At 44.7% G+C, this 24,877-nt stretch overlaps 3 protein-coding genes across 5 annotated transcripts in view; 1 reads left to right on the forward strand and 2 right to left on the reverse strand.

Moving 5' to 3' along the window:
* Positions 1–200: 200 nt before the first annotated feature.
* The window catches only part of LOC117964961 (histidine N-acetyltransferase-like), a 40,052-nt gene continuing 15,375 nt past the window's right edge, over positions 201–24,877 (forward strand). For 2 of the 3 annotated variants that reach the window (XR_009324092.1, XM_059020617.1), the window contains exon 1: positions 23,896–24,054. The gene's annotated coding sequence lies outside the window, so the exon portion shown is untranslated. Of the gene's footprint in view, positions 353–23,895; positions 24,055–24,877 lie in introns of those variants that run through there. The other variant, XM_059020618.1, reaches the window with a different exon arrangement.
* Positions 9,811–13,274, reverse strand: LOC117962307 (probable N-acetyltransferase 16). Its single transcript, XM_034916458.2, has 4 exons — positions 13,161–13,274; positions 12,431–12,637; positions 11,974–12,198; positions 9,811–11,342 (listed from the first exon to the last, which is right to left on the reverse strand). The coding sequence occupies exons 2-4, from the start codon at positions 12,620–12,622 to the stop codon at positions 10,755–10,757; spliced, it is 1,005 nt and encodes a 334-aa protein (XP_034772349.2). The 5' UTR covers positions 12,623–12,637; positions 13,161–13,274; the 3' UTR covers positions 9,811–10,754.
* Positions 15,098–19,363, reverse strand: LOC117404549 (uncharacterized). The gene is made up of 5 exons (XM_059020619.1): positions 18,807–19,363; positions 18,050–18,409; positions 17,352–17,466; positions 16,740–16,785; positions 15,098–15,773 (listed from the first exon to the last, which is right to left on the reverse strand). Exons 1-5 carry the CDS (start codon positions 18,856–18,858, stop codon positions 15,531–15,533), a joined length of 816 nt encoding a protein of 271 aa, XP_058876602.1. The 5' UTR covers positions 18,859–19,363; the 3' UTR covers positions 15,098–15,530.

Genomic DNA, 24,877 nt, shown 5'->3' on the forward strand with positions numbered 1-24,877 from the left:
GATCTTCAAACTTTATTTAAAATGCATTTTTTTTAAAACAAACTTGTAGGCTAATTATCAATCGATCTTTATTTTATATAGCGACCTTTCACCGTGGAGCGCCATCACAGAGCGCGGAGGTCAACATGCCAAATCAAATTAATATTTTTTTTTTCCAAATATGCAGGCGCTTCTCCAGTGTGATCGGGATTAAGACACCTGGGCCAGCCTCGAAGCTGAGAAGTCGCTCGAACTTGCTCTCTCTCTCCTGTCGTTTGAAAGAGACCAGTGCGATTCTCTGGACTGCTACTCTATAATTGCAATATTCAACAGCAAGCCTCGACGCCTTTACCCTGTTACTAACTAGGCAATGGTAAGTCATTTACTAGAGTTTTATGTAATAATTGCTTGATGAAACATGACTGTGTTCTAGCTGGTTTGGTGACGCTTTCCGTTCGGCTTTTTAAAGCACTTTCACTGTGGATATAGGTACGTTTTTATGTCTACTTCAAACACCTTGAACGGATTTACAGAGAGGAAATATTTATGTATTCAGGGTTTTAATGGTTTTAAATCATTTTTGCAAACCATTTCCTGTGACGTCAGACCTTTGGTCATCGCCCGTCCACCCTAAATTCCAAGCCCAGCTACGCCACGCCTCCTTCTCTTTCCTATAGGAAACGCACTCGAGCGCTACTGTGCGAAAGCGTTTAGGAATTCAATGCATGCAATATAATGTATGGAACTGATTCAAATAAGTGACCTGTTTTTAAACTCGCGCATGGGAGAACCATTAAACGCGATTGATAGAGACACGATACAAATGCGTGCACATGGATTAGGGAGTGGTTAACATGCAGAAGACGGAAAGTACTGATTAGAGGAGAAACCTCAAAATGGAGCGAGGTAACCAGTGGAGTACCACAGGGATCAGTGTTAGGTCCTCTGCTATTCCTAATCTACATTAATGATTAATGATATATCATATGGGAGATACTGAAATTGAAGAAGGAATTTATAATAAAGACCTAGGAGTTTATGTTGACTCAGAAATGTCTTAATTTAGACAATGTAGGGAAGCTATAAAAAGGCCAAAAAGATGCTCGGATATATTGTGAAAAGTGTTGAATTTAAATCAAGGGAAGTAATGTTAAAACTTTACAATGCATTAGTAAGACCTCACCTAGAATATTGTGTTCAGTTCTGGTCACCTCGTTACAAAAAGGATATTGCTGCTCTAGAAAGAGTGCAAAGAAGAGCAACCAGAATTATCCCGGGTTTAAAAGGCATGTCGTATGCAGACAGGCTAAAAGAATTAAATCTATTCAGTCTTGAGCAAAGAAGACTACGCGGCGATCTGAGTCAAACATTCAAAATCCTAAAAGGTATAGACAATGTCAACCCAGGGTACTTTTTCAACCTGAAAAAAGAAACAAGGACCAGGGGTCACAAATGGAGATTAGATAAAGGGGCATTCAGAACAGAAAATAGGAGGCGCTTTTTTTACACAGAGAATTGTGAGGGTCTGGAACCAACTCCCCAGTAATGTTGTTGAAGCTGACACCCTGGGATCCTTCAAGAAGCTGCTTGATGAGATTCTGGGATCAATAAGCTACTAACAACCAAACGAGCAAGATGGGCCGAATCCTCTCGTTTGTAAACTCTCTTATGCTCTTAACTGCATGACATTGTGATGCGCGGTGTTGAGAATGTTATTGTGTTTTGTAAAGGACTCTGTGATGAGGAGGTGATAGATAGCGACACGGTTCCCTGTGTAGGAGATTCCGTGGGAAGGCAGGAAGGATTTTTTTTTATTCACATTAAAAGATTGGAAGGTAATTCCCCGGTCTTTCATCTTCCCCCACGCCGGCTTTGCAGAGCGAAATCCCACCTCCACGCCTGCAGGGACCGGCTATGGAGAGCATTGAAACAGCTGAGTCTTTTTATCAGCTTCGACTTCTCTGACTGCAATCTCTCTCAGTTCAATTCAATTCAATTCAGTTCAATTCAATTCAATTCAATAAGCTTTATTGGCATGACAGGAATAAACAGACAGGTACAGTCTATAAACAGACACAATGAAAAGACCATTTTAAGTGCAGGTTAATTTTTTTTCTCTTAGACTGTGGCAGGCAGTCACATTCTGCAGCTAGTGCACATGCTATCCGCATTCTCTCTCTCTCTCTCTCTCTCTCTCTCTCTCTCTCTCTCTCTCTCTCTCTCTCTCTCTCTCTCTCTCTCTCTCTCTCTTTGTTCGCTTGTATTTGATTTTACTATCTGCTCTTACTGCACTTTGTAACTGTGTTTTTTTATCTGTAGTATGATATTCTATAATGTGATATTCTATAATGTGATATTTTCTTATAATTGTAAGACACCCTGGATAAGGGTGTCTGTTAATAAATAGAGTGACGCGTTTCTCTCTAACCAGCGGTCAAGCAAAAACAGGTGGGGGGGGGGGGGGGGGGGGGCGTGATTAACAGTAAAAGCCAATGTTCTGGTGAAATTGCCGTGTTTCCATCTGAATGATTTTAAGAGGCTATTTAACAATGACTCATCTTCTCCCACCGGCATCCAAATGGGTTTGAATCAGCTAGGAAGGAGCTGCATCATCTCCAGGAATCAGCTGCATCGTCTTTATAGTCCTGCCTGATCATACCCGCTAACTGTAGTACAAATGGTGAACCTTGTGATGTGTGTGTGTGTGTGTCTGTCTGTCTGTCTGTGTGAGTGTGTGTGTCTGTCTGTGTGAGTGTCTGTCTGTGTGTGTGAGTGTGTGTCTATGTGTGTGTGAGTGTGTTTGCCACACTCTGTAATTAACACTGTAACAGCCTTGATTTTAATCACACTTTTATCTCCCTCGCTTCCTATAGATGTTTCTGATTGCATCACATGGATAAACACTCGATTCTATACCAATATGTTTAACCTTTCGGGTCACAATTATTATCGATTATGAGGAGCCATGTTGCCATGTCGGTGATGCTAAATCATCCTTTAAGATCTGGATTGGCTATTATTATTATTATTATTATTATTATTATTATTATTATTTATTTTTGCTATTGATGTACGCTATCTGTTATGCAAAACAGTTACATTTCAGAGACGCACTCTTCCCTTCTTTCATCTCATCCCCTTTTTTCTTCTCCTTTTTATTAATTTAGCACACTCTTTTTTTTATCCAAAGCGACTCATAGAGACTAGGGGGGTGAACTCTGCATCATCAACAACTGCTGCTGCTGCTGCTGCAGAGTCACTTCCAATAGGAGCTCGTTTGTTTGCCGTCTCATCCGAAGGACGGAGCACAAGGAGGTGAAGTGACTTGCTCAGGGTCACACACACACACACACACACACGCACGCACACACACACACACACACACACACACACACACACACACACACAGGCAGTCAGTGGCTGAGCCGGGATTTGAACCTCCTGGTATCGAGACCCCTTTTCTTTCACCGCTGGAGCACCGAGCCTGCCTTATCTGAGATAAGACTCAGTGGAGCTGGCTGGGAACAGACCTGAGAGAGACGCTGTTTAACAAAGAGCCTTTTCATTTCTCTTACTCTGCGTGCTGTAGATAAAGACTCAAGGACGTCTTTGTGCCAATAGCCGCTTAATAACGTCTTTGTTTTCAACTGCAACGTGTATGGCAAGATCAACTAGGAATAAATAAATAGAAGCGTTTTGCAGTATTACAGATATAATTATCCGTACAGCTACAGGGTTCGTGGTAGACGCCGCCACACAGCCGATTAGATAGGAAGACGTGTAGGACGTGAGATTAACAGAGCGCTGCTCAGTGAAGACACAAGACTAGCGCGACCTGAGAGAGAGCTCCCGATACCGCAGGTAGTATTGATCACACTGGGCTGATATCGATCAGACTTAATAAACACTTCATATCCAGGGCAGCAGTGTGGAGGAGTGGTCAGGGCTCTGGACTCTTGACCGGGGGGTCGTGGGTTCAATCCCAGGTGGGGGACACTGCTGCTGTACCCTTGAGCAAGGTACTTTACCTAGATTGCTCCAGTAAAAACCCAACTGTAAAAATGGGTAATTGTATGTAAAAATAATGTGATATCTTGTAACAATTGTAAGTCGCCCTGGATAAGAACGTCTGCTAAGAAATAAATAATAATAATATCTAAGGGTATATGTTGCAATCACTGCTGTGAATCAATTTGTGGTTCAATAATAATAATAATAACTTGATATCTGTGTCGGGTTCTTATAGAATAATAAGAATGAAGGCAATGTAAAATTACTTTTCTTGCACTTTCTCTCGCTCTTTCTCTCTCCCCCTCCCTCCCTCTCAAGTCAAACTTGACTGCATTTCTCTCGCCTTTGTTGAAGCCTCCGTCTGGCTGTGTGCAGATAGCGGTCCCGTGTTAATTGGAAAAAAAGATTAGCTTTCAAACCGACATCAGTTGCACCGCCCGCCGGCTTCTCTGATTTCATTCATAAAATTTCACGGGAATCCGGTCTAAATCCGACGAGAATGCGACACACGCGGCTGGCGTTCCCTGTAGAACCTTCGGGGAGTTCTCTGGAACGTTTACAGCGTTCTATAAAAGAACCGTTCTAATACACACCGGGACACGGAATATAGATTTTAAATATAGATTTAAAATGCGCAGCTATTGCACACTAGTAGAGTAGTATTAAGAATGAGATTAATAATTATTGTAATATTGTTAATATTATCTATCATTAGTAGCAGCCCATTATTATTATTATTATTATTATTATTATTATTATTATTATTATTCTACACTAGAGTATATGTATTTTATGGCGGTGTCATAGCCATTATAAAGTACAGGGTGAAGGTAACTTTACCACGTCAATTATATTTATATATAGATGTGTTAAAGTTTCCATGGATAGACTCCCATTCATATTCCACTCCCGACACTGTCTATTCCAGCGAATCTCATCCTTCACTTGAACGCAGCGCTGTCGCTTTTAGTTTGATAGCCTCTCCTTGGCCGTATATTGAAGCCCTGCGCGCCGCGGGGCAGCGGGGGCAAAAACGCGTGGGCGTTCGCTTTTAGATGGCTATCAAGCAAAGGGGAAATCGCTAAGCCCTGCTCGTGTAGGGTTAATTACCCGTCTCAAATGAGTTTACAACTGCAGATCAGATCCGATTGATCTGTGACGAGAGAGAGAGAGTGAACGATTCGTGGCACTTTCATTGAGAGCGCATTAACCCTGCCGCCCGCCTGCGGACCCCGTTTCATTTACTCAGTAGAGTGTGAAACTCGAAAGCACAGCCAGTAAACTTCATGAAAAGGAAACAAGAAACGTGTCTCTGCCATTCACCGAGTCTGCTGCTCCGCACAGGTTTCCCTTATGAACATTCACCCCGTGGTTATACTGCGCGTTTACCACACACCCATTGACCAGGATTTTTAATATGCTTCACCCGACCTCTCCATGCTTTACAATGCTTGCCAATGATTTACTATCTGTCTATCTGCCTATGTTTATAATAATAATAATAATAATAATAATAATAATAATAATAATAATAATAATAATAATAATAATAATAATAATAATTGCGTTTGTTTGCAATGCATGCATTCATATCCGGTGTGTACATATACATATTTAATTTATTTTTTGGAATTAAGGTATTATTATTATTATTATTATTATTATCATTATTATTATTATTTATGGAAAAAACTCAATGTGAAATTTTAAACAGTGCTGGTTGAGTATATCGGGTTCTTTCTAGAATCCATTAGAACTCTAATTACGCGTTCCAAATTCCAACTGCGGAACGATGGAACGCCTGATGGTTGTATTTAGAACGCCTTTCCGAATGCAGATGGTCTGTCGCGGTCTGTTTCTTGTTAATGTTCTCGGGCAGATTACAGAGGATTTGCAAGCGAGATTAAACTATTGACCTCGGTGGCTGCCGTACATCCCAGGGAGAGGATAATGGCGCTGGCTTCTCTCTGTGCGGCTGCTGTTTCCTTTATACTCGAGTGTAATTACTGACCAGACCATCCGGGTCAAATACTGCCTCAAACCCCTACAGAACCGAACCAAAACCCACCCCTCCACTCATGAACTCATAGAGTGTAATACAACACAGTGAAAGCATGGTACAGCACAGGGGAGCATTGTAAAGCACAGCGAGATACGGTAAAGCATAGGGGAGCATTGTAAAGCACAGAGAGGTGTGGTAAAGCATAGGGAAGCATTGTAAAGCACAGAGAGGTCTAGTAAAGCATAGGGAAGCATTGTAAAGCACAGAGAGGTCTGGTAAAGCATAGGGAAGCATTGTAAAGCACAGAGAGGTCTGGTAAAGCATATGGAAGCATTGTAAAGCACAGAGAGGTCTGGTAAAGCATAGGGAAGCATTGTAAAGCACAGAGAGGTCTGGTAAAGCATAGGGAAGCATTGTAAAGCACAGAGGGGTCTGGTAAAGCATAGTGAAGCATTGTAAAGCACAGAGAGGTCTGGTAAAGCATAGGGAAGCATTGTAAAGCACAGAGAGGTGTAAGAATTGTAAAGCACAGAGAGGTGTGGTAAAGCATAGGGAAGCATTGTAAAGCACAGAGAGGTGTGGTAAAGCATAGGGAAGCATTGTAAAGCACAGAGAGGTGTAAGAATTGTAAAGCACAGAGAGGTGTGGTAAAGCATAGGGAAGCATTGTAAAGCACAGAGAGGTGTGGTAAAGCATAGGGAAGCATTGTAAAGCACAGAGAGGTCTGGTAAAGCATAGGGAAGCATTGTAAAGCACAGAGAGGTGTGGTAAAACGTGTTAATAAACCAGCGTAAACTGTGGTAAATACACGGATAAAAGCATGGGAAAGAAAATTGCAAAATTACTGTGCAAATATCACGTGGTGAACTTTCATACAGCACCGGATGTTCAAGTGGATTTATAAATGGATCCGGCGTGCCACTTAGGGAGATGACGTCATAATGGCTATTCTTGGCAGCTGTTGAATTATTGAGGAGCGTCGCTTTGAACAGATGCGAGCGAGCCAGCAGGGCAAGAGCAAAAGACCCAGGTTCAGATACTCACCGTGCAGGGCTGGCTGATCTTACCCCAGTGTATAATAACTCTATAGAGGCTGCAGGCAATCTCCAGGGGGGGTTCATTTTAAAATGTATCTTCGTGTTGAAATGCGATTGCTTTACAACTGCGAGAGAAGGTAGTGTTAGATACACAGCTTCCTTATACTAACTCTGCATCGATAACCCCGTTACTATCCTCATATGCACACTGTATTTATATTATAATCCGTATGGCTTATTGGAATGTGTTCAGGTAAAAGGCGGATCAATGTGAACTGAACTCGATGTAATATTTAAATTATATTTTTCGTGATCCATCCATTCTATTTTATATATATATATATATATATATATATATATATATATATATATATATATATATATATATATATATATATATATATGCATGCCTACACGTATTTATTTTATAGTCTTGGAAATAAATAAAAACTCAATTCGCAAAAATAAACCCCACTCAGCTTATAGATGGCTAGATCTTCAGATAGATGGATCTATATGTTATGTGTCCTGTTTCTGCTGTACTTTACATCGCATGCGTTGTGAACGGACGGGCAGACACATCGATAGCCTGATTGACAGATCGATATTCTTCACAATGCGTGTATTCTAGACAGGCAGACGGTCCCGGCTCACGGGTTATATTTAGAGCCGCTCCGGGAGCGCGCACCCTCCTCCCCCGCGAGGCCCGATGACTCAGTCTGCAGCAGCCGCCTCGTGCGTCACCGGCGAGGGGGGACGGGGGGACGGGACGGGGGGGTTGTGGTAGAAGAAAAAGTCTCCAAGGTTTAACTGGCAATCAGAATATTTGCAAAGAAGCGATGCGTTTACCACCGCGCCGCTTCAACGCACCGCCGATGAGAGAGAGAGAGAGAGAGAGAGAGAGAGAGAGAGAGAGGTGTACAGGTAACAAGCTCAGGTGTAGACACTCGGTCAGTGTCGCCATTCAAGAGCGTTATGAAGCGACACCGCAGAGAGGTCCCCCAATTCACCTCCGCGTCGAAACCAGCGCATTGCAATGAGATCCGCGCCGCTTGCATTCACACTGGCGTGTTTGGGGGGGAAAGATAAACTGCTGCGTACCAATAGGAGCAAAAATCCTAACTAAAAAGCTAATGTAGCAGCATGAAGATGCGAATAATTGAAATAATCACATCAAGACCCAGGTGCAGGATAGTCTGGTATGAGCGGGTCACCGCGCCGCCCCTGTATAAAGCAAAGGGAATACACGGGCATCTGTCAGGCAGCTGAGGTTTCTGTCTTTATTTTGTGTTTATTTTTGTGTTTATTTTTGTGTTTGCTAGTTTGTTTGTGTGTTTACTTGTATTGCGCTCGTGCTCGACGGCCCATGAATCGCGCAGGGCCCCGGGCGGGTGGGCGGGGAGAGTGGAACGTTGAGCGATGCCCGGGCGGCGCGCGGCTCTGCAGTGGGTGACTCATCGCTGTTGTTTACAGCCGGCCAGAGGAGTTGCGGTGGGCTCTACTGCGCAGGCGCCACTTGCACACAGATCCATATATATATATATATATATATATATATATATATATATATATATATATATATATATATGCCATATAAATAGATGGTTCTGATCGATAACAAACCGTCCCTTAAAAGAACAATAATACTGGACTTGATAGTTGAAAATATGTCTTTCTGTCTGCTTGTCTCTCTGTATGTATGTATCTGTCTGTCTGTCTGTCTGTCTGTCTATGTATCTATCTGTCTGTTTTAAGTAAGACAGGAATCTAGAAATGGATCGAGTTGTAATCGTAGATCTACCTGCTGTCTTATTAAATCGAGTCTTATCTGTGTGTGTGCGGCTCAGTATGTCTTAGTGAGAGGGGGGGTGAGATGGGGGGGTGAGATGGGGGGAGAGTTCGCGCTGCAGAGAAGTGATTCGAGTTCAGATCGGTTGCCTAGCAACTCCTGTTGACTCATATACGCAATCTGCACTTCCTGCTTTCGCAGATAACAATTATCGCTTAACTCGCCTTTCATGTGACTTTAACAGGGGCGCGTGTGATGGCGCGCAGCTGACTCCCTGTGATCTTGTGTAATTAACGTGTTGCTTGACTTCCGACGCGCGTAGACAAGTGGCTTTGATATTTAAGGAACAGCACAGCTGTATCGTATCGGAAAGGGACTGCGACTGCTGGCTCACTGGCGACGCCTAGCGGAGGCAGGTAGAAGGACAACCGCTTCATTCCCTCACTTCTCTGTGTCTCCGAAGTCCACTTATTTTGCAGCTGTGCGGCCTCTGCTCCCGGTTTCTGTGATGCGCCCAAATAATTGACTGTAAGGTTAACTTTGTCAACTACTGTGTGTGTGTGTGTGTGTGTGTGCGAGTCTCCGTCTGTGTGACGTTGCAGACCCAGTAAGGACAGCCGTTCCCCGCAGCGACAGACTTGAACACAGCGCCGGGCGACAGGCAGGATCCTCGCTGCCGGTCCCGCTCCGCTCCGCTCCGGGGAAACAGACGAGGCTCTAACCGCTGAACCGTGAAGGGCGTCGAGAGCAAAGCTTTCAAAGTCATTTCTCGACAGTTCTACAGCTCCGCAGAAAATATATACATATATAGGACACACAGTTCGTGTGCAGATTTAGGGAAATAGCAAAACCCCCTCTGTAGCTTTTCTATAGTAATCTGTAGAGATCATTTAAAGAAAAACCTATAGGATTTCTTAAAAAAAAAAAAATTATAAAAGGGGACCCTATACTAAAAAACAAATACATAAGATAAATAAAAGAATAGACATGAATCTCATGCGAATATACAGTCATATTTATTTTATAATGATTTTAATCGTTAATTTGATAAGTTTGAAGAGCAAAAAAAAACAGAAAAACAGAAAAATAAATCACGTTATGAAGCACATTTTATTGCAGCTCTCTGCTGCCACCGCGTGGTCAGAGCGTGTTATATTCTGTGAGGGCTCTGTGTGGAGGTTCGATCTAAAACCCAGAGATTCGTATTAAAACAATGGGGGTTCCAGAATGCGAATTTAGAACTCGATAAAGAAACGGAACCCCGCATCACTCTGAATGAGAGCAAACACATTGAACATTAACAGGAATGGGAAAGAAAATGCAAATGATATTTTGCAATACTTTTACTATAGAGCAAGCAATCACTTTATAAATCTATCAATTAGTGTTGTGGCCACCGGCCCCTTTGTGTGTAATTGAAGGCGTTGAAGAAGGCTTCTAGTGGAAATGCGTTCTGTTCATTTCACACGAGACACACTGAGAGAGAGAGAGACGGAGACACACACACAGTGAGAGAGAGAGTGACACACACACACAGCGAGAGAGAGTGACACACACACAAACACATATACTGAGAGAGAGTGACACACACACACACACGAGACACACAGAGAGAGACAGAGACACGCACACGCACACACACACACAAACAGAGGGGCACACACAGTGAGAGAGAGAGACACACACACACAGCGAGAGAGAGTGACACACACACAAACACATATACTGAGAGAGAGTGACACACACACACACACACGAGACACACAGAGAGAGACGGAGACACGCACACACACACAAACAGAGGGGCACACACAGTGAGAGAGAGACACACACAAAGACGGAGACACACACACACAAAGAGATGGACGGACACACACACACACACACACACACAGTGAGAGAGAGTGACACACACACACACACACACACACCCTTTTCAGAAATCAGTCTCCAGCAGCAGCTGCTCCCAGTACTCCCTGTACCTCCGCACCCCCCCGGCCACGCCCCCGGCCCCCTCGCACAGCTCCCGCAGCCCCTCCCACAGAGCCGGGTCCGAGTACACGTTGAGGATCACCGCCGCGCCGCCCCCCAGCGCCCCTCGGACCCGCTCCATCTGAAACACCAGCACCCGCCTCGCGGCCGGCAGGTCCCTCCCGAAGACATCCAGGTTGAGCCTCAGAGAGCCGCCCCCTTGCGGGATGGGGTAGGGGGCGGTGCACAGGACGAGCGCCGCGGGGCCGTCCCGCCGGTCCGCTGCCCAGGAGAGAGGCCTCGTCTCCAGGGTGTCCAGGTTGGCCGGGGTCGGGCGCAGGGGTTGCCAGTCCTGGATGATGGTCCCGGCGGGGAGGAGCTTATCGACGGCTCCGGGGTTCGAGAGCAGCAGCGACCTCAACTCCTCCCTCTGAAGCGTCACGGGGGGAGGGGCCGGGGGGTGCTGCCCCGCCCCCTCCAGCCTCACTCTGACTCCCAGCTCGTCGATGAATCGGCCCACAGAGGCGGCCTCGCAGTGCTGGGTCAGTATCGCCTGCGGGGGCGGGGGTGGGGAGGGGGGAGGGGGGGTGTTACTAGCTGAGTTTGGACACGCCTCTTTTAAACGCTCATAGCAAAAGAGAAATGAATTATAGAATCTGGAAAGACTTCTAGTGGAAACGTTAGTCATTGAATTTACACTGAAGACACTGAAAGAGACTCTTAGTCTACTGCCTGCCTTCTCACTAATATACAATAACGCTTCAAGGCTCTCTCTCTCTCTCTCTCTCTCTCTCTCTCTCTGTATTTTCCTTATTCTGCTAATCATATACACTGCAGCACAGGTGACCAGACTGGAAACAGAAAGGAAACACGCCTTCAAACCGTGAGCATATATGAGAGAGTGAGAGCCATGCCATAGACATCCCGTGGCTTTCTTTATGGCTGTTTAAAGTACAGGGGAGTTAAATCCAGCAATAGCTGGTTTTAACTCCCTGGACTGGGTTCCATAAAGATACAGTGAGGCATGATTAACCAGACTGTGTGTCCTCTTCAAAGCAAACGCCTGAGGGAAGCTTAAAGCCAAGTTTAACCAAAACAAAACACAGAGATTCGATTGGAGAGGGAGAGAGGGAGACATATAGATAGAGGGAGAGAGAGAGAGCCTTCATAACGGACTGCAGTACCCGTGTCGCCAGCACCCTGAACTTGGCGAGCGCTTGCGGTCCCGGGTTGTCTCCGCGGGTCAGCCTCTTGGTTCGGACCCGGGGGTAGTGGGTCTTGATGAACTGGGCCACGTGGCTCTGGATCAGTCCGGCCACGCCCCGGCCGCGCTCCTCCGGCGCCACACGCAGACCCTCCACGATCACGGTCTCGCCTCCGTCTACGAGGATCGTGGATTCCAGCGCGATCTGAGTGAGGCAGGGAGGGGAGGGGAAGGGAGGGAGTTTCAGAACATATACCGTTTCAGAATATATACATACAGTATATACAGTAATATATATATATGTTAGTACAGATCATTCAAAAGCAGCCAGCCGCTCTCGATCCCAGGAGAAGCAGGATACTAGTAATTGATGAACTGCTAACACTATTTTAATTTTAATAATCGTTCTCTATGACGCGTCTCTGCTCCACACCCACCACTCTGCCCCGCCTCTTTCCCAGGAACACCAATCGGTGCGGCTCTTTCATCCACAAGTGGTACCGCGCGGGCAAGTAGTCCATGCCGCTGTAGATCCCGTGGGAGATGGCCATGACGTCATCGTAATCCTCTTCCCTCGCCAGGCAGAATTCGATCTCCGAGTCTGCCCGAGTCGCGGTCGTGTCGGACATCGCTGCCTTCGGGGTCTAAAGAGTGAGACTGCAGAGTCAAAGACACTGGGAGGGGGGAAAGACTTGTAGTCGAAACGTTTGTCGTTGGATTTCTGTTTCTTTTAGTATTAGTAAATTCATTATTCTGTGTTTAATAACTAAGGATGGCTTTGCATTACAGAACGGTTTGCTGCACACTGCATTATTATTATTATTATTATTATTATTATTATTATTATTATTATTATTATTATTATTATTATTATTGTTGTTGTTGTTATTAATTAGTCATTCAGCAGATGCTTTTCTCCAAAGCGACTTCCAGAGACTAGGGGGGTGAACTCTGCATCATCATCATCAGCTGCTGCAGAGTCTCTTCCAATAGGAGCTCGTCTTTATCGTGTTTTCTTGCATCGTCACAAAACTATATATAACTACATATGCTTAAACGGCACAGAGCCGCTCTAATTCCAGCGCCAGGGCAGAAGCAAAGTCCATTTAAAATAACAGAATCCTCCCAACCCGTTACACAGCACACCCCCTCGCTGCGGATACTTACCCCGGCCCTGGGTGCTCTGCTGCGGGATACAAACGATCAGAAAGCGGGCCAGTGGAACCGGCTGTTTTGTACACTCCAATGCACGGCCCCCGAATGGACTTTGGATGAGAGAAGGAGACTGTAGAGAATTGCAAACACGTGTCCACCCAGCTTATCATTATAGGACATGTTGCCAATCATCCACTCGGCTAATCTAACACTAACTCGTCTTTACAATCTAGAAATGCTGTAAGATAAGACCGTTCAATGACTGACGTTTCCACTGGAAGTCTTTCTCAGTGTCTTCAGTGTGAATTCAATGGCTAACGTTTCCACTGGAAGTCTTTCTCAGCGTCTTCAGTGTGAATTCAATGGCTAACGTTTCCACTGGAAGTCTTTCTCAGTGTCTTCAGTGTAAATTCAATGACTAACGTTTCCACTAGAAGTCTTTCTCAGTGTCTTCAGTGTGAATTCAATGACTATCGTTTCCACTAGAAGTCTTTTTTCAGTTTCGTATATCTGGTAATACACTAGCGGTGCGCTAGATGGCGCTGGCACACCGCACATCTCAATGGCCATAAACACATAAATATTAATTTGAAGTAAAGCTTTGCAGGTACTTGATACGAGCTGTTTTACTCAAACTGAGAAAGCATCTTTGAACTTTCTGATAATCTGCAATCGTGTGGAAAGATTGTGTGTGTGCGTGTAGTGTGTGCGTGTGTGTGTGTGTGGGGGGCACTCTGACGCACTCCACGGATTCCAGTTATAACTATAAGCTGTAACTTCCACAAGTTTTTTTTTTTTTTTAAGAAGTGGAAAGTTCATCTGCAGCAGTTTTTTTAAAGCGTGGCTGGAAATTCGCTCACTTGTAGAAATCAGGTCAGAATTTGCATACCAGGCAACAGCGGCAGCGGGTTTTTAATTTATTATTATTTTTTTTTACTAGAAGTGCATTGGCTTGGTCATAGCCTCTTTACTGGATGAAACCACATCGCTGCTGTTAGAGATTTCATCAAACCCTGAAACGCAGGAAGACGCGTCTCGAGCGATCCTGTGTTGTTTTCTTACACTGTGTTTGATTTGAATGCGTCTTAAATCTCTTTTCTCTTTATGCCACTATGTGCTCTCTGTGCTTTACAATGCTTCCCTATGCTTTACCAGACCTCTCTGTGCTTTACAATGCTTCCCTATGCTTTACCAGACCTCTCTGTGCTTTACAATGCTTCCCTATGCTTTACCAGACCTCTCTGTGCTTTACAATGCTTCCCTATGCTTTACCAGACCTCTCTGTGCTTTGCAATGCTTCCCTGTGCTTTACCACACCTCTCTGTGCTTTACAATGCTTCCCTATGCTTTACCAGACCTCTCTGTGCTTTACAATGCTTCCCTATGCTTTACCAGACCTCTCTGTGCTTTACAATGCTTCCCTATGCTTTACCAGACCTCTCTGTGCTTTACAATGCTTGCCTATGCTTTACCAGACCTCCCTGTGCTTTACAATGCTTCCCTATGCTTTACCAGCCCTCTCTGTGCTTTACAATGCTTCCCTATGCTTTACCAGACCTCTCTGTGCTTTACAATGCTTCCCTATGCTTTACCAGACCTCTCTGTGCTTTACAATGCTTCCCTATGCTTTACCAGACCTCTCTGTGCTTTACAATGCTTCCCTATGCTTTACCAGACCTCTCTGTGCTTTACAATGCTTCCCTATGCTTTACCAGACCTCTCTGTGCTTTACAATGCTTCCCTATGCTTTACCAGACCTCTCTGTGCTTTACAATGCTTCCCTATGCTTTATGCTTTCACTGTGCTTAACTGTATTACACGTTGCTGAGCTTCTACAGAAGGTTATAGAGGGGTCTCTGATAAAACATAAGATTCCAGGCAGTTCTGTTCAGATTGACTGTGACAGACCCCCCCATAGGTACATAGCATCCACGAAAATCACAATCGTGTCAAGAAAAAACTATTTTATTCCATTCACTTGAATGTTAAAAAAATAATTAACTCCAAAAAAGAAGCATTCAGATATAGAAATATACAAAAGGAAGGGTTCCGCTACTTAAGCTACATTATAAAAATAAAAGAGAGAGAGAGAGAGAGAATTGCACGCAGGCCCTTTCAAAAACGTGCCCATTGAAATCTTCACTTCCAACCCGCTGTGTCCCAGGATCTCTGTTTTGATAAATAAATTCTTCCAAAGATCAGCCATCTCTGTGCTCAAAAGCCTTCCTCAGAACCAGGGGCGGTCCCACACCCTGCCCCCCCTGCTGGATCCCGATCACAACTCAGACCCGCTTCACTGTCCAGTTTGTTTAAGTTTCGTTCAATACATGTTGCGGTTCTTCAGGTTCACCTGCAGGGGGCGCTGTAACTCGCTTCCAGCAGTCATTGCTCCAGCAGTTTCGTGATGGTCTTCCCGAGCACTTTCTCCCCCAGCAGATAATATATCCTGCGGTTCATCTGTTCGCCGCTAGGGGGCGCTATGCGGTTGTCGTACTGATGGTCGAGACCGGCCCCCCCGCGCTCTGCTTGGAAGCGGTAGTAATCCGCGTTGATCATGATGTAAACCTTCGAACCCGCGCTGTCCGGCTGCTCCGAGGCTGGCACTTCTGGGAGCGGCTCGGATTCCTGCAGAGAGAGAGACGAAAGGGGGGGGGGGGGGAGAATGATGTCATCGGTGCACTGGAGTTTATACAGCCAGTGCGTGTGTGTGTGTGTCAGTGTGTGTGTGTGTGTGTGTGTGTGTGTGTGTCAGTGTGTGTGTGTCAGTGTGTGTGTGTGTGTGTGTGTGTGTGTGTGTGTGTGTGTGTGTCAGTGTGTGTGTGTGTCAGTGTCTGTGTGTGTGTGTCAGTGTGTGTGTGTCAGTGTGTGTGTGTGTGTGTCAGTGTGTGTGTGTGTGTGTCAGTGTGTGTGTGTGTGTGTGTGTCAGTGTCTGTGTGTGTGTGTCAGTGTCTGTGTGTGTGTGTGCGTGACCCTGTATTAATTGAACTCCAGTACAGATCTCTTTGTTCTGTTCACACAGCGCTGCGAGGTGTTTAAATAGAGAGGCGACCGCTTCCTGTTACTGTGGAGACAGGCCAGTAAATATGGTTTCTGTTGTGATGCTGCAGTTGCTCCGAATGGCAGTGTATGTATATCTATATATAAACAACAGCACCTTCATTCAAACCTTAACCATGTCTGCGTGACATACACACACATACACACACATACATACATACATACACACATATACACATATATACACAGAGACATACATACAGACTGCACACACCGTCAATAACGTAGTGTTGAATTCATGCATTTTAATAAGTTTTTTTTCTTTAATAATAATAATATATATATAATTTTAATAAGGGTTTTTTTCTTTAATAATATATATATATATATATATATATATATATATATATATATATATATATATATAAATTGTTTTTTTTTAATAATGGTTTTGCTAACACTCGGCTGCAGAACTCGATCGCTACCCCATTATCATTAATAATTAAAAATGACATCCTGGTTATGGACCGATCTCGACCATGTAATCCGACCGATAATAATAATATTAATAACGTGAATAATAATCAGACCCACCTCGCTGTCCGTGATGAAGGATTGCTCCACCTCGAATAAGCCTTTCCTGAAAAAGAGACAGATCCTGAGACTGAGCTGGTTGTGTTCGAGCTGTGTCTATTAACACTGCCGTCGCGGTGTGCAGATAGTCAGCAGGGAGGCGCTATTGACACTGCCGTCGCGGTGTGCAGATAGTCAGCAGGGAGGCGCTATTGACACTGCCGCCGCGGTGTGCAGATAGTATATACCTTTTCAGGCATGGCGGCCTCATAGGGGGACGGTAACAAAGTCCTCTTGTATATCTGGGGACACGTGGAAGAATAGCCAGCCAATGCATGACAGCCTCATATGAGCCTGATGCATTTTCCATTGCCATATAAAGCAACGGAATTTCATTTTAAAAAAATTAGTATTATTATTGTTGTGAGCTATTTTCAATATTTCATGCATAAAAGGGTTACCAAGCAAGCACTGTGGAATTATTGATTAAAATCAATTGATGATGATGATGATGATGATGATGATGATGATGATGATGATGATGTCCTTGTTTTCTAAGTGGAACCACACGCTCACACGTGGTACCAGGAGTCTACAGTATTAGCCGTGTAGAAATCCTATGTTCTGTCATACCTGTAAACCCGGCTTCTCCTGAGCGCCGCCACGGTCACTGTGAGCAGACAGCCGGCGAGCACAGCTCCGGTTCCGATCAGGATCCAGTTCGACCAGTGCTGAGCGCTCAGCGCATCTGAAACGCACGCAATTAAAACAGTGACGCGGGGACGAGGCAGTGGCGCAGAGGAGAGACATCAATTAAACGGTTCGTTTCTGGACGCTGCAGTTTAAACCTGTATATACTCTAGTAACACTAATCGAGTATCGGCAGAAGCAACGTTAAGCAGATAGCGCCTCAACGGAAAAGTGTCCTTTCTAGAAATTTCTCGAAAACAAAGATTTTTTTTTCAACAAATCTTTTGAATCAGAAATTTTGCTTTTCTGGATGAGGGGAAAAAAAAAGTTACAAGAAATAGAATTCTACAATTATTTATTTCAGCAAACGCGAATTCAATAGTATTGTAAAAAAAAATGCTAGTTCAGCTGTGTGTGTGTGTGTGTCTATATGTGTGAGTGTGTATAAATTATTATTATTATTATTATTATTATTATTATTATTATTATTATTATTATTATTATGTAATGTTTTAGAACTTGAAAAATATATTACTATATGAATAAAACACATTGTATTAATATATCTGTATTATAGTATATATCTACAGTCACTACAGTAGGTTCTATGCATGGATATCAAAAGGAGTCTCTCGCTTTACCGGTGGATGGCTCCTCGGGTGCCTCGGCGCTGATGCAGCCCTCCAGCGTGCCGGACGGGAATGTAATGAACCGGCAGCAGTACAACACGGTCTGGTTCTGGTCTCGGTCCGGCCCTCTGATTGTGAGCGTAACCTGCGACTCTGAGTCCTCCTGCAGCGACACGCTGCTGTCATCGCCGGAGACGGAGCTCCCGAAGACCGGGTGGTAAACCGCGAGCACCGTGGCGTTGGAGCCCCTGACTCGGACCCAGTTTATCTGCGCTATCTGGTCCTGACCCGAAAAAGAGCAGCTGAGCCGGAGACGTTCGCCCGGCTCGATTCGGCCAGACCTCCAGATCTCAATCTTGGTATTGGAGGAACCTTAAACAATTAAACATACAAATAAATAAAAACAAGAACTCGAAAAGAACCAAAAGAATAAAAAAAACATGAAAAGAACTCGAAAAGAATCAAAAGAACTCGAAAAGAATCAAAAGAACTCGAAAGGAATCAAAAGAACTCGAAAAGAATCAAAAGAATAAAAGGAACACGAAAAGAACTGGAAAAGAACACAAAAAGAAGAGGAATATCTTTTTTAAATATTTAACCCGGACGCGCCGCAGCGCTTTACAACTCGAATTGGTTTCTGTTTGTATTAAAAAAGGATTTACAATATTCTTATTAAACTGTGTGTGAGTGTAATATAATAATAATAATAATAATAATAATAATAATAATAATAATAATAATAATAATAATAATCGTGTTGGTTTCTCACCTGATTGAAGAAACACGAGGATTAATATCAGACAAGCAGAGCGACCCGACATCCTTATCGAAAATAAAAACACCAATTAGGGTTATGAGTATGATTATGATTATAAACGCGCTGCCCACTCTGTGCCTGTGTGTGGATCGCTGTGTTCTCTGTGTGTGTGTGTGTGTGTGTGTGTGTGTGTGTGTGGATCGCTGTGTTCTCTGTGTGTCTGTGTGTGGATCGCTGTGTTATGTGTGTGTGGATCGCTGTGTTGTGTGTGTGTGTGTGTGTGGATCGCTGTGTTGTGTGTGTGTGTGTGTGTGGATCGCTGTGTTGTGTGTGTGGATCGCTGTGTTGTGTGTGTGTTGTGTGTGTGTGGGTCGCTGTGTTCTGTGTGTGTGTGGATCGCTGTGTTCTGTGTGTGTGTGTGGATCGCTGTGTTCTGTGTGTGTGGATCGCTGTGTTGTGTGTGTGTGTGTGTGGATCGCTGTGTTGTGTGTGTGTGTGTGTGTGTGTGGATCGCTGTGTTGTGTGTGTGTGTGTGTGTGTGTGTGGATCGCTGTATTCTGTGTGTGTGTGTGTGTGTGTGTGGATCGCTGTATTCTGTGTGTCGATGCGGTATTTACGGAGCAGTTGAAGAATAAGAACGCGCGTTTCTCACAGGAAGTTGGGCACACCTCTCTCAGGGTATTCGCGAGCTCTCTTCAAACCTGCGGTCTTCCTTCCTGTTTTGAGACTCACAGGAAGCCGCGGTTTCCAGCTGCCCTTTACCGAGAGAAACTGAAAGACAGTCAGGGCAGAAAGAAAGGGGAGCGCTTTCCAAGTGTCTCTGATTCCGTGTACTTCATTAGTTACTTCACAAACACACCTGGACTTCAGTGAACTGCATGTGATAAACCTTAACCCTAAACCTAACCCTGTTTTGATTCAAATGTCTACTTCCAGATATCGTGCAAAAAAAAGATGTACAGGTTATTACATTGAAACTAGGCATCATCATAACCACATCATAACCAACACCCCCATCATGAATAAAATCAACTCCCCCAATCACTGACCCCCTCCCCGCTCCAGCTGGGCTTCAACGGCGAGCCGGGGAGTTGAAGAACTTTCCAAAAATCTGACACACCTGCAACCAACCACAGCAGTCCCTCAGTTGCAACCACGCCCCCGTCCCGCCCCTCTGTATTTCCCGCTAGTTATTGTTAGTTTATTGAGCAGACGCCTTTATTCAAGGCGACTTACAGAGACCAGGGCGTGTGAGCTATGCATCAGCTTCACTTACAGCAACGTCTCACCCGAAGGACGGAGCACAAGGAGGCTCAGTGACTCGCTCAGGGTCACACACACACAGCGAGTCAGTGAGCGAGCCGGGATTTGAACCGGGGTCCTCCTGGTTACCAGCCCCTTTTCTTTAACCACACAGCCTCTGTTCTAATGTGAACTTGCACAAATGTTCTCTTGAACCCAAGTCCCAGCTTCCCAGCTCCTTTTCATCTTAACCGCGCTCGTTGTGTTTCTTTATCGCGCTCCGCTCCTCTCCTCTCTGTCTCTCCTCTCTCTCTTCTCCTGTCTTCTCCTCTCCCTCCTGTCCTGTCCTCTCTTCTCATCTCCTTTCTGTCTCTCCTCTCTCTCTTCTCTTCTCCTCTCTGTCTCTCTCTTCTCCTCTCTCTCCTCTCTATTCTCCTCTCTCTCTTTTTCTAATCTCATCTCGAGTTGGATGAATTGCTGCCTCTCTTGCCAGTACAAACAGGGGGAGAAGCGTGAGAAAATCAGTCAAACAGACGCGGCTTTCCCGGGACGGGCGAGTCCGCACTCGGGTACTGACTGTCACTAACTCGTGTCAGTCTGGTCTGCGTGTGAAAGAATTCGAGCCGGCGAAGCGCCGTCAAGAAAACAAATCAGGAATAATAATAATAATAATAATAATAATAATAATAATAATAATAATAATATCTGCTCAGATCAGCTCCTCTTGTCCCAGTTGATGCCTTTACAATGACACCCCCCCTCTCCCTCCCCCTGCTTTCTGCAGTACGTGTCTGTGTGCGTGTGTTTCTATGCCTGTGTCAGGTCAATAATTAAAAAGCGGAACAACCGCTGTGTTTTCTTGGGCTCGTCCTGCCAGCGTTGTCCAAAATCAGTCACCGTTTCTGCACAGAAGCGCGTTGCCAACGCCGGAATTTTCCACAGACTGAGGGCGAATTAAACCGCTGGACTGGAAAATTAATGGGGCCGCGGTACCCAAACTGAACGCAAGAGGGCGCTGTTTCCCGTGTACCGCACAGCTGCCGTAAGAAGTAACCAAATGCGTGTTCATGGAAGTTTATATTATTATTATTATTATTATTATTATTTATTTATTAGCAGACGCCCTTATCCAGGGCGACTTACAATTGTTACAAGATACCACATTAATTTTACATACAATTACCCATTTATACAGTTGGGTTTTTACTGGAGCAATCTAGGTAAAGTACCTTGCTCAAGGGTACAGCAGCAGTGTCCCCCACCTGGGATTGTACCCACGACCCTCCGGTCAAGAGTCCAGAGCCCTAACCACTACTCCACACTGCTGCCCGCAAAAGTACAACCAGGCGCGCCTGTTCGCAACATTACACGATACACCTTCCAGCAGATTTATGTTTTACTTAACCAATGAAGTACCAAATTAAATGATCTGAAGAAACACAAACCAGTATGATGTAATGTGATACATTCCAAATCAATGCGCCGGCATTCTAAACGTGTTCAGTATTTTAGAAGTGTAAAATGACAGGCATAATGACGTCATCAGTATTCCCAAAGTCCTGTTTTTTTGGGGACCATTTTCAGTCTTCGGTTTCTTAATATATATCGAGGCGTTATAAAAAGCGTCCGAGAGGCTGTCATTGTAGAATTAACAGAAGCATCCGGGCTTACCTTTCACACAGAACACAGTCCGAGTAAGTTATCAGAACACTACAGGGTTACAATTACAAGAACAGGTCGAGGGCGCCACTAAATCACAAAATAGGCCGTCCTCAATGGAGGACAACGGCGCGCAGTGAGTTAAGGCGGCTCGCTCATTGCCGAAGGTTAATTGAATTTAAAGGTGAGTTGTAATCGCCTTGTCGCTCCCGTGTTCGGAGCTATCACATCCTGCCCCGTGGAAACACTGCATGCATATACTCGCACGTACAGCGGCGACCGTGGCTCCTCAACCGGGGCTTTAAGAAGCATTTATCAGCACGCATTAAATCAATGCATCCGTTAAGTGCTGATAAGCATTGCAAAAGCACGGACAGGTATGGCAAAACAGGGCTGGCAATAAGACTCCTGTTCCAGTCCAGGTTTTGCGACCAGCTTAATTAGCCCCAGTGTGTCTAGGAAACAAGCTTGAGGGGTCTAATTATTAAACTCGAAGTGAAACCCGGAATGGATCACACTGCTGCGCGACGGGAGTCTCATTTCTAACAGAAGCAAAATAGGGCAAAATGTGGGTAAAGCGCCAGGCATGCTGGAAGCACGGCGGCATCGCGCTGCGCATGGACTGCGGTGACCTTCTGTGAGGGTCAGCGGGTACTAATTGAACGGACTTCAGCTTTCTGGAAAAGCACGCAGTTACAGCCCCTCACGTGCCAAGAGCGCCTGCGGACAGCAGATCAAAGAGAACGGTTAGAAAAACACGACTTCCTTTTAGTGACTGAACCCTAATGAACCGAACGAGGGATGTGTGTGTGTGTGTGTGTGTGTGTGTGTGTGTGCGTGTGTGTGTGTGTCTGTGTGTGTGCGTGCGTGTGTGTGTCTGTCTGTGTGCGTGTGTGTCTGTGTGTGTGTGTGTCTGTGTGTGTGTTTGTGTGTGTGTGTATTTGTGTGTGTGTGTGTGTGTGTGTGTGTGTGTGTCTGTGTCTGTGTGTGATAACAAAACCATGTTGTATAACACTAAATGAAATCTTTTGCCTGCAGGTTATTCTGTGTTCTTGCACTTAGTTTAAAGTAAGGCGCGCGAACTGCAGTGTACAAAACTGAAGCACATGAAAGAAAAGTTTAAAAAAAATAATTACACAAAAGGTATAAAGGATTAAAATATATATATTTTTTTTTCAGGACGTTTCGGGCAACAGCCCTTCTAACAGCTGAATAAGCTTTTACCCGAAACGTCCTGAAAATATAATATGTTTTTACCCCTTTGTGTCCATGTTTTAAAACCCTTTTTCTTTCGCGTGCTGCGCGCTGTGTGCACTTCTCTGTCTACACAGCTGAAGGGCTTTTATCCGAAACGTCATGAAGTCTTTTATTATCATTTACAGCTTGTGCGTACATGCGAACAACATCTCATATTATTATTATTATTATTATTATTATTATTATTATTATTATTATTATTATTATTATTATTATTATTATTATTATTATTAGGAAAGCTTGCATGTTGCTGCTACTGTTAGGGGCAGCAGTGTGGAGTAGTGGTTAGGGCTCTGGACTCTTGACCGGAGGGTCGTTGGTTCAATCCCAGGTGGGGGACACTGCTGCTGTACCCTTGAGCAAGGTACTTTACCTAGATTGCACCAGTAAAAACCCAACTGTATAAATGGGTAATTGTATGTAAAAATAATGTGATATCTTGTAACAATTGTAAGTCGCTCTGGATAAGGGCGTCTGCTAAGAAATAAATAATAATAATACTGTATGTCATGTGTGTGTTTTACAATAGATCTGTGCTCCGTCCTTCAGATGAGAGGCAAAACAAACGAGCTCCTATTGGAAGTGACTCTGCAGCAGCAGTTGTTGATGATGCAGAGTTCACCCCCCTGGTCTCTGTGAGTCTCTTTGGAGAAAAGCATCTGCTGAATGACTATTATTATTATTATTATTATGCTCATGCCGTGTCGCTCGACCGCACCTGCTGTACACGCCAGTCAGAACGCACCAGCGCAGGTGAGCTCTCAGTCACCCGACTCCCAGGGCCCCTGTCTCGGTTTGAGCCCTGCGCTCTCCCCCCCCCCCCCCCCCCCCCCCCCCCCCCCGGTCTCCGGCATAGCCAATGTTCGGGTCTGTTCGCCTTTTAAGGACGGACCCTGGCTGTCAGTGGGAGGGGCTAGCGTGGTTGCTTATATTGGGGGCTGAATGTCGCCTGGTTACAGTGAAGAGAGCCGGCATTTTTACCACAGCAGCCGCAGAACCAACAGCTCGGTAGCAGCTGATATAGAGACCGGCGAGCAAGCGAGCAAGCGAGCCACCAGCCAACCACCAGCCAGCCACTAGCCAGCCACTGCACCCGCTAAAGGTAAAATAAATAATACTGGCATTAAATAAATACCATCTCATCATTGTCATTAACAGCATCGCCATTCGTTTTATTGGAAGGGATCTAATATCGGGGTGCATGTATTATTATTATTATTATTATTATTATTATTATTATTATTATTATTATTGATTGCTTGATTGCACATCTTTGTTATATATGATCCGGTATGATGTGTTGCCCTTCTTTTGAAATGAATGACCCCCCCCCCCCCCCCCCGACACACACACACACACACACACACTTTATTTTCACCGGTATCGGCCATTTTGTCTGGCCCAATTTTAAGATAAGAGAGAGAGGAGGAGAGGAGATGAGAGGAGAGGAGAGAGGTGGAGGAGAGGAGAGAGAGATAAAGAGAGAGAGAGAGGTGGGGGAGATCGCGAAACTGCGTCGTATTCCCGCTTCGCTGCAGAATTGTTTTTTGATCTCTCAATGAAAATCTAACTGTGACTCTTTACAAAGTATTTTGCATCCCATCCTGACGTTTCCTAATACAGCGATCCAACGCGTTCTAATGTGTGTGGATACGCACACTGAATATACACGAGGGGGGGGGACAATGGATCAGGATTACATTAGATTTATTATTTCATTTATTTTTAACCCAAAAATCCACTCCTTTTAAAATCTAAACGTGTTAGCTTGTTTATTTATATCCACATGTATATATGTGTGTGTGTGTGTGTGTGTGTGTGTGTGTGTGTCGATGTGCTGCAGGTTCGACGGCTCGCTTGTAAGTCTGTTTACCGACAGGGCTCTTGGGTCCCTCATGTCTGTCTATAATCCTGCGGGCTGCACG

The sequence above is a fragment of the Acipenser ruthenus genome, unplaced genomic scaffold (genome assembly GCF_902713425.1).
Source record: "Acipenser ruthenus unplaced genomic scaffold, fAciRut3.2 maternal haplotype, whole genome shotgun sequence".
NCBI classification, from domain to species: domain Eukaryota; kingdom Metazoa; phylum Chordata; class Actinopteri; order Acipenseriformes; family Acipenseridae; genus Acipenser; species Acipenser ruthenus.

Excerpts from the sequence above, each read along its gene's own strand:
- LOC117404549 (XM_059020619.1), bottom strand. The coding sequence starts at position 18,858 with ATGTCGGGTCGCTCTGCTTGTCTGATATTAATCCTCGTGTTTCTTCAA. Across the intron at positions 18,410-18,806 it reads CCTCGTGTTTCTTCAATCAG|GTTCCTCCAATACCAAGATT; the intron begins GTGAGAAACCAA and ends TAATTGTTTAAG. Across the intron at positions 15,774-16,739 it reads CCTTCATCACGGACAGCGAG|GAATCCGAGCCGCTCCCAGA; the intron begins GTGGGTCTGATT and ends CTCTCTCTGCAG.
- LOC117962307 (XM_034916458.2), bottom strand. The coding sequence starts at position 12,622 with ATGTCCGACACGACCGCGACTCGGGCAGACTCGGAGATCGAATTCTGC. Across the intron at positions 12,199-12,430 it reads GAAAGAGGCGGGGCAGAGTG|ATCGCGCTGGAATCCACGAT; the intron begins GTGGGTGTGGAG and ends TGCCTCACTCAG. Across the intron at positions 11,343-11,973 it reads TCAGGGTGCTGGCGACACGG|GCGATACTGACCCAGCACTG; the intron begins GTACTGCAGTCC and ends CCGCCCCCGCAG.